The following is a 13,349-nucleotide window of genomic DNA, read 5'->3' as shown; positions in this document are numbered from 1 at the left end:
GCTCACACCGACCCTGCCGCCGCTGCACCGCTGGAGCGGAGCTGCGGCCTCACCCCGGCCCCGCCGGCCTCCGCCATTTTGCAGCGGCCCAAGCCCGCCCCGTCCTGACAGCCCTCGGTCCCACGCGTGGGCGGCCATCCCCCGCCCGCTGTCACCGCGCGGGGCGCGGCCGCACACACCAGTACCCCCCGGTACCGCTGCTCCGCCACCACCTGCCCCGCCTGCCCCGCCGGCCCCGCGCGACCGCGACCGCCTCCGCCTCCTGCCGCTGGCCCCGCCCGGTCTCGGCGGAGCCTTCCCCGAGGGCAGAGGGCGGAGAATGGCAGCGGAGAGGGGAGGGGGCCGCGGCCGATGGGCGGGGCAGCGCCGCCTCCCAGGGCTGCGGGCTGCGGGCTGCCGGCGGAGCCCCAGTCGGCGTCCGGCCGCCTCTGGAGTTGCGGGAGCTTCGCCATCGGCGGTGCGCGGTGCTGACTTCGCCCGGCCTGGCTCGGTGAGCGTCAGGGGCGGGACCCCGCGCAGGACGGCCCGAGCTGCCGGCCCGCTCCCGCCCCGCGCTGGGGCTCCCTGGCCTTCCGGAGAGGCAGGGCCGCCCGGGCACTCTCGCACCTCGCGGGGAACGAGGCCGAGCGAACTCCGGTGCTCCCGACTGGGAGCGGCTGGCGGCGGCGGGTGCGGAGTCACCGCCGGCTGCGCGGAGTCACCGCCCGCTGGCTTGTGAACAGCCCGGAGGAAAAGTTGGTGGTGCCCTTTGTAGGACAAGCGCAGAGTGACTTTTGGGACGGGAATGTTTTTGCGAGCTGGCCGATAGCGAGGTGAGCTCCTGCTCACGGCTGTGCTGGAGAGGCTGTGCCGGTGCTGCCCGTTCTGGAAGGCGCCGGACCCGTCCGAGCCGCGCATCCCCCGCGGGGCGCCTCGGGCGCGGCCTGGCCGCGCTCGCCGTCCCTCTTACAAAGCGCTAAGGTCAAGTTAAAACTGGAGGCACAGTAACTTTTTGTGATTGTATAATGGTTAAAAATACTCATGCTGGTTTACCGGGAAGGTATTTTAATCTCTGTGTTTTCCGAGGGCTGTTTGAAGGTTGAACTGAACTATGTTGGTTTATTTATAACTTGATGTAGAAACATAATACAGAAACGCATTTAGTTGTATCAGTAAAATATTTTCTGGTTTAGGGCAGCTTAATTTTTGCAGCCAAGTTGTCAAATTACAAGTATGATGTTTAGCAGTGAGACATTGCTAGTACTCTTAGCACCCTGTCGTGATTTTCGTGTCCTTTGATTGGAAAAAGTTGTTGTTTAAGTGGTGTCTGTGGTTTTGGCTATACTGCTTTTATCTTTACAAGAACATCTTCAGGTTGGTATTCTGAATGAATTCTGTGTTTATACAGAATTTAAAAATATTGTTTATTGTTAGATGTATTCTAAAATGCTCCTTGCAAATCGCTTAACTTCAGGGAAGTTGTTCTTAAGCAGCAAGAGTTGCATCTCCTCCTGCTTTGCCTCTTATCATTATTCTGTCTCCTGATTAGGTGATGACAGTTAACCAGGCCTTTGACACAAGTTTTTCTATTCTTGTCCATATAAAATGTCCATAAAAAGTTTGGGGCTAGTCTTTATTTCTAGCATGTATAAGCAGAACATTAAATTCAAAGAAGAAATTTATATGCAGCATTTACAGGATTGATTATTAGTTTCAGCATTTGTTTACACTTGTAACCCAGTTGTTATTATTAGTTAGGAAAAAAAGCAGTCACTTTTCTGGCACAAGGCTGTATATATGGTCAGACTCAGCTATAGCTGCTCATGCTGGGAATTACTGAAGAATGTATAGCTAAATCTTGAAGTTCCTATCAGCCTTCTTAATGTTTTCTAGGCTTTTTGTTTACCTAGTTATACAAATACATTCAAATTTCAGGTTTTTATTAGTTGTAAATTAATTAAAAGTCATTCAGTTTTACATTGTAACCCTGCTTTCTGATAATTTATCATTATTTTCTTCTTTGGCAGCTAAAATGAATTCAGATCCTGATCCCACCTCAAGTCCCTCTCATCCCCAGCAGCATCTTGGAAGGTCCCAGCTAAATGCTGCTCCTGTGGGCCATAGTGGGAACAGTCAGAGACCTGGAACATCTTCAGCAGATTCTGCAGCTTCTTCCATTCCTGGCTACTCCCGTAGCAGGGAGAAAACAGAAAAAAAGGGTAAGTATGAAAGCAATTCTTATGCAAAATCAGTTTACACATCACAATCTCCCAATGTTTAATGTATATGTATTCGAGACTCTGTTTGAAGACACTGTAAAGTAGGAAAATAAATTTCTCCAATTTCTTTTAACCTGTTGTTGTGGAAGAGTCTTTTCTACTTCAGCTTCCTTTGTGCATATTTTCAAGGTTTCCTATCTAATTTTTCAGGTTTGTACAAAGCAATAGGAAATAATTTTATTTGAAAAATTGGCAGGGATATTTAATTAAATTTAGCATAATAATGTTTCAATTTAATTTCTTTGTTTGGCTAGAACACACGCTATAACTATAGCTTTAATATGAATTCTAATGTGGATGCATAAGATACTACTGTAATGTAGACTGATGGAATAATGAACTGGTACATGAAGCCAAAATTTATATTAGCAGTAAGATAAGAATTTGGATTTACAGTCGTGATACACTGTGAAAGGCAGAATGATGGGGTTCTTTCTCCCCACTTGCTCTGAAACCATTGAGTTTCAAAGATTGTAGAAAATGATAGGATGAGAGTAAGGTCTTGTGTGAAATGTAGAGCAAAAACCACCTGGCTCCTGTATTCACCTGCTGAGTTCCAGTTTTAATTCGGTTTCTAATCTTACACTGTGCAAAATGGTCTTGTGCTCAAGGTCTAGCTCTTCTCTTGCTCTTTAACTTCCTTTAAAATTCGGCTTTTGACTGTGAAACTGCTTATGTACATGCCCTTATATTCACAAATATGAGTTTCTCTACTGAAGATAGTAAGGCTATTCAAGAGTTTAAAATTATTAAATGTGTAACTATCTCTGTGGCACATACCAGATGCAACTGAGCTCTGCACATAGTTCAGGCCAATGTTGTGGCTGTGTCAGCAAATCTATTGTTTGCATCTAATTTATAATTACTCTTGGAACCTTCTGGGTTCCCTGTTCCCAGTGAAGGAGAATTTTTTTTGGATACCTGAATTTTTATCATGCCTCAGTGTTCAGTACCAATTTTGTCATCTAGCCCACTTGTAAAAAATTGAGAGATTATGGAGATTTGACACTTCTAACATTACCTATGTGGTTGCTAATTTAGAGTCAGTGCTAACAGATATGTTTTCTTTCTTCATTTTCCAGTTTCTTAGTATGTTTGAACAAAGAAAGAATAGTAATTATAATAGGAACGTGGTATGAAGTTATCTTGGCCTTAGTTACACTGTGATTTGAAAAAGCAATACATAGGTTTCTGTTGTTGGTGCCTGCATTCATGTAAGGTTCTGGAATCAGTCTAGTGCTGTTTTGCACATGGGTTCTGTCAGCTATTCTTTTCTATCTAATTTGGAGATTTTCTTACTTTACACAAATGTTGGACTTTTAAAATCACTTTTAAGTTCTCTTTACAGTCCTGTTTATTTGCTAATGATCCCTACCTATGCAGCACTGTATTAGAGATGCTGCTTATTAAAGAGGGCTTTTGAGCATTGATGTATTTCTTCTTTTCAGTTGTGACTCATTCCTGATTGCTTTAAGTCTCTTCCCATTAAAATATTATGTGTGCCTGGTGCCACTGTCATTGCCCTTCCCATGCCCTTAATATACTCAAGTATTTAATGCAGCAGGTTGAGCTACCATTGCCATAGTGTCTTGCTGGAATCTCTAACAACCAAGATTTTAGTGAATTTAGATAGAAAATATCTTCAATAATATATACATAATACAGTACTTATATGACTTATGGTTTTAGGGTTATGCCATTTGTCATAGTGCTAACAGTTTCTAGAACTGAAAACTTTATGAACATAAAGAAAGGAAGTTCTGGTCATCAGAACTTAAAAATGGGCATTTTAGTAGGACTTTAGAAAGAACTGGAAATAAAAATACAAATTCAAAGATGTACATATGAAAACGAATACAAAACAAACCGATATGTCAAACATAAAATTAGCACTTCAGAAATTTTTAAAAATACGAACTGACAGAGAAGGTGTTCCTGGGAATCACTCGAGCCCTTACTGATAAATAACATTTGAGCTTCTCACAAGTCTAGGGAAGGATTATGACTCTCAGCCAGGGCATGTTGTGGTTTGGTTGTATGAAAGGAAATAGGCTCCAGACCAGATGTTCTGGGAAGGGCTGTTCTGACTTCCTTCTTGGAAGATTAAGAAGTTGGGTAATTTTCAATAGTCACTATGATCATGACTAACTCAGAGTGATGGAGAAGAGGACAGAAAAGATCAGCACACTAATATACAGAAAGTTGTCTCAAATCTTACTAAATACGTAGAACACTCCTCTTTAATGATGACTTAAATATCTTGCTCAAATTTAAATTACTGTTACAAATTTAAGTTTGTATAATTTTTAATAAATCGGCTATAATTTCTGTGTAAGAAGGAGAAACATACTCTCTATATCTCAATTATTTGGAAAGGCAGTTTCAGCTCAGGACTATCTACCAGAGGCCCATGTGCCCTTCCCCCACAGAAGGTCACTGGTATACTGGGCTGCAATAGTTGAAACATTGCCCAACAGGTGGAAGGAGATCCTTCCCCTCCAGTCAGCACTGGAGTGCTTCATCCAGTTCTGGACTACTCAGTGCATGAGAGTCATGGAGAGAGTTCAGCAAAGAGCCACAGAGATAATGAATGAGCTGCAGCATCTCTCCTGTGGGAGACAGCTGAGAGAGCTGGGGCTATTCAGCCTGAGGGAGAGAAGTCTCAGGGGGATCTATCAATGTGCATAAATGGCTGAAGGTAAGGTGCAAAAAGGATGGAGCCATGATCTTTCCAGAAGTCTCCAGCACAGGGATCAGAGGCAGCTGGCACAAATAGGAGGTTCCCTTTGACCATCAGTAAACACTTTGTTTTTCCTGTGACGGTGACTGAGAGGTGATGGGGTCTGCATCCTTTGAGGTACTCAAAAACCATGTGGACACTGTCCTGGGCAGCCAACTTAGGTGGACCTGCATGAGCAGGGTGGTTGCAACAGGTGACTTCCAATGGTCCTTTCTTACCTCAACCATTTTACTAATTCATGTAATATTCTTGACACCATCTGTATTCCTGATCTGTCCTTTTTCTTCCAGTTTTTGTTAATATGCACTGTGTTTAACGCTACAACATCAAAGTGAATGTTAAGTAATTTGTTTCCTGGAAGCACAAATCACATCATCTGTTCTGGCAGCATTATCCTTGTCTTGTAGTGTAATCCTACAAATTAATGAATGCCTTGGCTCTGACTCAGTAAAGCACTTAAACACAAACAATAGCCTCAGCAGAACAGGTACTTCCTTTGGATCAAACTCTTAAACTGCCATTTTTTTTCTTAGCAATTTTCAGTCTCTGTCCTGCTAATGTATTGTTAGGTAATGTTTATGTTATTCCTTGAATAATTTCTTTCACAGTGGGAGGTAACAGTGTTTTGAGACTTTACTGAGCAAATTTAATTTAATGAAAAAATAATCATTAGGATAATTTATAGATACAGATTTTGTTGTGTTAAAAAAGAAAAGGAGAGCATTCCTATTTCTACTCAAAACTCTTGCATTCTGCTTATGTATGGCTTTGGTTTTCCATTCCTTGTGTATGTAGGAATGGAGTGGATGTCAATATGTCAGCTTTCATGTTTAAAAATAAATGAGAAAAAAATGGCTACTCTTTCAAGGATGTTCATGGACAGGGAGCTTATTAGTGAGCAAAGCATATACACTACTAATTAGGGCTCCTGAAATTTTAAAGCCATGGAGTCATCAGTATTCATGTAAGCAAATTACAGGAGAGTTTGTGTATATCAAGGAAGACCAGTGTCTGCTTGCCAGTGATGTCTTTTGAAACAGATTAAGACTCTGATCTCATAAGACACTTTTATGCCTCTCAGGTGCACAGGCCCCTCAGTTTTCTGGTCCAGGTGCTACATACCCCTTTCTGGTTTCTGTGTTTCATCCACTCTGTAGAATCTCCTTCCTTCAGATACAGCCTTAAAGCAATGTGAAAAGACAGAGCTTGGGGGAGAGCTCTGGAGCTCCCAACACCAAATTCTCCCAGTAGGCTTAAAAATTCTTGCTATAGAAACCATTTCCTCTATTTACACACAGAACAGAGCTTGGAAAAAAGCACTTTCAACGTGGTGACTTAGTTAGTATGTGAGTATCTGTAGTACTGCTGCTATTAATGTTCTTTGAAAGAGATGCCTGAGTCTGCAGTCAAGGTAAGTGCCCTGTATTGCTGAGTTGGAAAGAGATCTCTGTGTCCCAGGAGATGGCTGGTTTGATTCAGATGAAAGGAAAGCAGAATTGAGAGTCACTTTTCACAATACAGTCGTGATCAGATACTTGACTTGATACTTGTCATGTCTGGATTCAAATAACTGCTTCAATTCAGCCACAGTGATAACTTGAACGGGATGACTCTCACCCCAGGTGAACATTTATTGTGCTGGAGGTTATCTGGAGGAAGTTCCCATGTCTTGTAATGCTGAAGTACATTCAAGCATGTAAAGTGTCTTTCATAAAAATTGACTGTCTGCCAGTCAGCAGGTGAAAGTGGTCATGCTAAGGTACTAGAGAAGCTGGGGAGAAGATGGTAATTTTTCATATGTGCACGAAACAGATTATTACTGGTTTATTATGTCATTCATACACATTTTCTAGCCAATAAGGTTGAAAAGGAGAAATTGCAAAGCTAAGTTGCAGTGCTTGAAGAAAGGTCTCTTTGGTTAAAGAACTGGTTGGGGTTTTTTGTCCATGGTTTTGCTGTAATCTCTTGTTCTAGAATTGAGAACACATGGGAAAGTGTACAGAGAGCTTTGCAGACAGAAATCAAATTATTATATTTTGTTTGTAGATATACAGAGTTCTGTGTGTACTTAGGTTATGAAAGTTTTTTGTACCTCTAGGAAGAGAATTATTTTATTAATTGACTGACTTCAAATTTATAAACAGTAAAATAATCTTTTAAACAGTTTACAATGCATTGCAACAATTTATAAGTGTGTCTCCAAGGCATTGCTAAATGATAGCTAACAAAAAGGGAACCTTTCTAATTTACAAATATTTTCCAAGTGTTACCCTCTTCCACTTAAGGTTACAAAGGACCTTTGCTTCAAAGCTCTATTTTAGCACTTCTGTGTCTTTACTTTTTGGCAGTTAGCTATTACAGACCAACTCTTGAGGCAAACTGAAGTGTTTGTGCAAAGCTTGAAGAAATCTCAGCAAAACCTTTGATTATTTGAAGGGGAGGATTATGCCTTGAAGTATTAATTATTTAATAATTTATCTGTCAGTTTATTAATGCCCCTTCAAACTTTACCTTTGAATACTCAGGCTCCTAGAAAGCTCATTTACCAGTCATTGCTGTGGGAGAGAAAGGATTCTGTCCAAACAAAAGTTAATGACTATTTTTTTAATAAAATTTTGGGACATCATCATTGTTGGTGCAGAACAATGGAAGTAGGCTTTTTCATGTCTGCTGCTATTGTCAGTAACATGCTGGTATTTTTGCCCTGCATGGGAGGAGGATTGAACACCCATTTATTTGAGGAAACATTCTCCATCTTTCCCTCTTCCTCCGTTTGAAATACATAAATGGGTGTTTTGGCTGATAACAAAGATACTATTCCTGCTATCAATTTTTTATATTCATATGATGAACCAGATTATGGAAGGTGCCCTAGCTCAGTCTTCATTAATTATTTTCCAGGTGGATCAGTTTCCTAACCTGTTTATGATAACAAAATCTCTAGCATAGTTCCAGGGTGCTGAAAGAAAGGAGGGTAGAAAGGGAAGAGCTATACTCATATTAGTGAATGGTGTAATGAAATGGGAGTGGTCCTGTAAATTCTTTGGTGTGAAGGATTTGACATTCCTTTTGTGCAAATTTAAGAATTTAATCTAGTGATTGGAATCTTCCAATTCAGTTTCCTTCAGAAGAGATCCAGTATGTGTGTTCCACTGTGCAGACAAATCCCTGTTCCAGTACAGTAATCAAGGAGAGACTTGGAGCTGTTGTATTGCTGGAGGGCTCCTTGCAGCAGCAGCAGCCCCCCTTCATTGTGAAAGTTAGAAGGTGAGACTGGGAACAGGAAACTGGGATGTAAAGCTAATCCTTTAAAAAGTTAATTATTAGAAATGCTTAAGTCACTGGATTTGTGGATTTGCTAAAAAGTTGGAATGTTCCTTTTTTAAGGGCCCCTTTATTTTGACAGCAAATGGACTGCTGGAGTGTCAATGTGGTGAAGTGTTCGAACTGCAGAATTGCTGAAATTCCATGTGCATTGTGCAGGTTGTTATAATAACTTTCTGTCTGCACCTACAAAAATATGTGGGCTTGGTGAGCTCTGGGTCTCATCTTCTCACATTGTTTTTCATTGCTTTCTCCTTTATTTTTGGTGAAAATGGTAAATATTGATGATTATCAACTAAGAAATGAGAAAATGCTAATTTATTTTTAACTCTACACTGTTGGAATTGCAGATGTATGTTAAATTTATCCCAGTTCATCCATAAAGGATTCAACCAGAGATGCCTGCATAGAAAAAGCAGCAGGACTGGTTCACTAGTTACATATAAAATTATTTTAATGAGTTTAAAAGATCATCGTACAGTAATAGCTACGCTAGAAAAATACAGATTTGAAGAATGGTTTTTCCTCCACTTTTAAAATGTATAGTCTATATCACTCTTAGTCTTCCACCTACACGCTTTTTTTTTTATTGCTCTCATGACAATTTACGTTCATTTTGTAGGGGTGCAGAAGTTGTTCCCAGTTCAATTTAATGCTATTTGATGACTTGCAGTTGTGGTGTGACTAAGACTATTACCGGATCTACAAATGCTTTGCTCCTCCCAGAGAAAATAGAGTTGAGTCCTAGACTTGAACAGCTCTGTAAACAAATGTTATTCCCTTCTCTCCCATTGCTGTTATCACCTTTTAAAGTAGAATGCCTGCCAAAATTTGGGAGTATAAGAACTTGGAATTGTTCCTGGGACAAGTAGGGCTGTCTTAAGATCTTACCATGGAGGTTAGAGGCATAAAAGAAAAACGTGCAATGTACTCTTAATTGTACCAAGCCCTTACTATGCAGTTAAGAATTCAGGAAGTTTCTGAATGGATAAAAGGATTCAACACTCATGGATGAGCAGCTAAGCATCTAGAGTTAATAAAACCTTTTACAAATCGTTGATACTTTTTCCTCCAGTCAGTTCCTCTGTCAGTATATTTGATATGTACAAATCATGTTTATGACATGATGCTTGATGCCAGCTTTTAAGTGGAATGTCAGTCTTTCCAGAGACTTTACTCCTACCCAGTTATTGCACCAATACCACTGAGCTTTTGGAACTTGTGGAAAGTGAGTAGGAGGATTTCTCTAGAGACTCAGGCTGGCTCTCCTGAGCACTGTGAGCTCAACAATACAATCCAATGACACAAAAAAGCTGTTAGAATCTGCATTTACTGTTATAAAATGTACAGATCAAATTTTCTAAAAGTACATATTCTACCTGTGGATGAATGGAGGAGATCTGACATCTTTCACTTAAGAGATGAGCTTACATAGCATCTTCTAACAAAAGAAATTATTTTTATTTTGCATTAATTATGTAGGCCTTTATTCCTAAGGATGTCTGAAATTCCAGAAAGCTTGTTTCATACTGAAAATAAAATCTGCAATAAAAAGCTGTGTGCTGTTCCTTTAAATTGTTGCTTTAATTTGTTTGATTTTTTTATTAACTTCCCAGATTTGTGCTTACAGAAAGAACTTTTTTTTCTGCAGAAAATCCAGTGTAACACTATCAGAATTACCACCATGCACTTCCAAAAGGAACTGGATTATATAGGACATGACTCCAAAAGAAATACCTTCTAGGCAGATTCTGCACAAAATGTGTTGCTCTGCTTGTTTTGGTTGATATCCGTGGGCAGGTACCCCCATAAGCTTTCATTTTCCTACTTTTTCTTGATTATTTATTGCTTGACAAATAGGCTTCAATTATTTAGTTTGTGTGTGCATGCATTCTTGTTGCCTGCTCCCTCTCCCATGTTAAAAAGTTTCCTTCATACTAGCAAATGAGCTATTACTGAGAATCCACCAGAAAAGGATTTCCTATAGCTAGTATATTTAATTTGTGAAAAATTGTGAAAGCAAGTTCATTCACTTTCTAACATAAATGAACTGCTTCATGTTTGCAACAGGGTGTTTTTCTGATGGTTCAGTCATGGTTTGGGTTTTGTTGTTCTTGTTTTTTGTTTTTTTTAAGTACCACAATAAAACCAGGTGATTATAATACCATCCTATCACAGTTTTGAACAGTGCAGTAAGACATCTACTGACTTCAGGAGAAGCTATAACATTTTCTGACTGTACTATAGCGAAGGTAAATACTGGATGAATAGAGAGCAAGCTTGATAAAAGCTGAGCTATGGGAGAAGGATTCCCTTTCAGCAGTTGTCTGAGAATGCCATTTAGTCATGCAGAGCAGAAAGATGCCAGTGCTTCAAAGTAGTTTGCAAATACAGAGATTTTGCAGGTGCATTGTCTTCAGGAGCTGGATGCTTGGTTTGTAAGAAACCAAATGATGCTTTTTCTTGTAGTTAATTTTGGGTTATTTCTAGCAAAGGCATTGAAATCTAGGGAACAGAGCACACTTCAGCACTGTTGAATGCAAACTGAGGATGAAAAATTAGTATTAAAAACTGACTGGCTTCCAGCAAGCTGATTGTCTTTGTCTTCCAGCAGTAATAGTTAAGGTGATGTAGATCCTTTGGTGCACCACCCTAAATTCTTTTGGCACAGGATTCATAGCATGTTTTTGACCTTTTACTGGCTATTTCTTTTTCAGCCTAATCCAATGCTGGGTTATACAGCTGCGTTTTAATTTTTTCTCTGATGAAACTTGTGGCAAAGACTGCTTTTGTGATTCTAAACTTAATTGTAAAACAGTTAGAACCTATCTGGAAGTACTGCTGTAGCACTCTTATTAATAGTAAGAATGGGATAAGCTTTGCATGTTGCACTTCAGAGGCATATTTGTATGGAAATTCCTAAACAGAAAAAAATGTAAGTAAAAATCCAGCTTCAAGTCTTGATAATGGCAATCATAGAAGAGGCTTTTTCAAATACAAATAATTCTATATCTGTCTTTTCTGTGCCATATCAATCTCCACCTACACATCCATTTGTTCATCTTACCTTGTGGAGTGTGGTGGGAGGAGTGGAGTTTAGCAGTGAATATAGTTTATTCATACTAGTATCCACTCACAGTAGAAGCAAGTAATTTTCCTTGTGATTGAGACAGTTACTCCCTTTCAGATTCAATTACAGTAAAGCCTTCTTGCTAAAGCAATAAAGTGGTGTATGCCTGAAGCTCCAAGTACAGTGCTGTGCAATGTGACAAAGTTCAGTTCAGACATCAGTGCTCTCCATGGTAGATGGAGAATTTGTTCATACGTGGGAGAAGATCTAATGTCAAAGAAGACATTCTTCACTCCTTGCTCCCACCCCAGTAATTTAGCTGGTAGAAGTGCCTGGGGATGAAATCTTGTTCCATACTACTCCATCAAACATCTCAATTACTCTGTCAGTTAATAACGTGACACTGAGGGAGATGCCTGACATCCTGTGACTTCTTATAAGTAGAAAACCCACTGAAGTTAAGTAGTGAGCTTTTGGAATAAAGATAATGAAAACATGAAGTGCCGTTTTTCTTCCTCTGGATGCCATCCAGCTTTTTCTTACACCTGAGCTAGCATGGGTGTGTTCCAGTTCAGGAAGGCTCACAGAAGCTGCTGTCAATACTCAGTGCTAATATTAGAGATTGGTAACAGGCTTTGTCAGGTTCAAGATTCTTGCTACCTTTCTCCTGAGAATTATTTACTCTGTTATTTACAGCACGCCTGTTAGAGCCAGGGGGCATTTTTCTAAATGCAGTGCTTCTGCTATCCTTTTTTTTATTTAGAATGTTCTTTACCTATTTGCAGCCTAAACATTTTTGAAAAGCCTTTTTAAACTCATAGAAATATTTGGCATTAGCCAAATACTTTTAATCTGTTCACGCCCTTGAGTTCTTGTGTTTGGAAAGACACTGAATAGTCTCTCTATTTGCCTACTCCATTTCATTCTCCCTTTCTTCCCCAGATTATAAAGCTCTGATAATAGTGTCTGATTAGTACTGAACTGTGTTTTTCATAAAACACAACTCTAAGGTGTTGCGCTGAGTGATAATAGCTCAGAGCTTATCGCTGTGTGTGCAATGATAAAGTGCCTTCCTGGTTTGCTGCATTTCATCTAGCCTTTTTTCAATTAATTAGTCATTAAATCCTGCTGGGTTTGCTTGAGTTTTTTTGTTTTGTTTTTTCTTTTTTTTTCTGAATAACACAGAATCATTGACAGATTTTGGCATCTTGGTATTAGTCCTTTTTTCTTTCACTCATACAAATGCATTGAGTGATTTAGGCCTTATTTTATATCCCTATGTGTCTAAACTGATAGTTTTTCCCCTGGGAGAATGAAAGCTGTTTTTTCTAGTCTTCATATTCTGTTTCTTAATCTCTCACTTTTCCATGTAACCTGCATTCTAGTTTGTTTAGAGGACTTAGATGAGAAGCCTTGCTCCCTATCTTTAGAGATGTAAATATGAGCTGGATCCACCTGTCCAACCCCCTAACTATATCTTTTTTTCTTAAGGGAAAAAATAAGTTTGTAAATTTTTTTTGTATCCTTAGTTGGAGGAACTACTTAACATAAAATGTCATTTATTAAATGTATTTCAAATCATATCCTGTTTTTGAATGCATAATTTTCTGGGAAGTAGTTGAGGTTGTTGTTACTTCTTTCTGGCCTTTTTGCTGCTCTGTTTTTTTGTCTTAGTCACGTTTATTCAAACAAAAGGTTAAGGAAACTACATTTAAATTTCTATACCTAAACCTAAAATTTGTAAGATCATTTGTAAGATTGCCTACTTACCTTTGCTTGGCTCACTTTGCTGGGCCACCTTGATAACAATTTTCATCTGTGTCAACTCTCAGATCTTCTCATGGAATAGTGAAAATGGTTATATATTTTCCTAGGTGTGTGCTCAGTGAGTTGGAGGTATGTTCCCACTGGGTAGGATTGAACATATTTTGTTGTACGTATGCTTAGCTGTTCCTGA

At 39.7% G+C, this 13,349-nt stretch overlaps 1 protein-coding gene across 2 annotated transcripts in view; it reads left to right on the top strand.

The window, feature by feature from the left end:
- Positions 1-376: 376 nt before the first annotated feature.
- WFS1 (wolframin ER transmembrane glycoprotein) overlaps positions 377-13,349 on the top strand; it is a 32,037-nt gene continuing 19,064 nt past the window's right edge. The window contains exons 1-2 of one of the 2 annotated variants that reach the window (XM_041474685.1): positions 377-490; positions 2,007-2,198. In XM_041474685.1, the coding sequence (XP_041330619.1) occupies positions 2,012-2,198 (187 nt within the window). In that variant the 5' untranslated portion in view covers positions 377-490; positions 2,007-2,011. Of the gene's footprint in view, positions 813-2,006; positions 2,199-13,349 lie in introns of both variants that reach the window. The other variant, XM_041474601.1, reaches the window with a different exon arrangement.

The sequence above is a fragment of the Pyrgilauda ruficollis genome, unplaced genomic scaffold, assembly GCF_017590135.1.
Source record: "Pyrgilauda ruficollis isolate IOZ18807 unplaced genomic scaffold, ASM1759013v1 scaffold1, whole genome shotgun sequence".
In the NCBI taxonomy this organism is placed as follows: Eukaryota; Metazoa; Chordata; class Aves; order Passeriformes; family Passeridae; genus Pyrgilauda; species Pyrgilauda ruficollis.
This window is presented reverse-complemented; position numbering and strand designations above follow the sequence as displayed.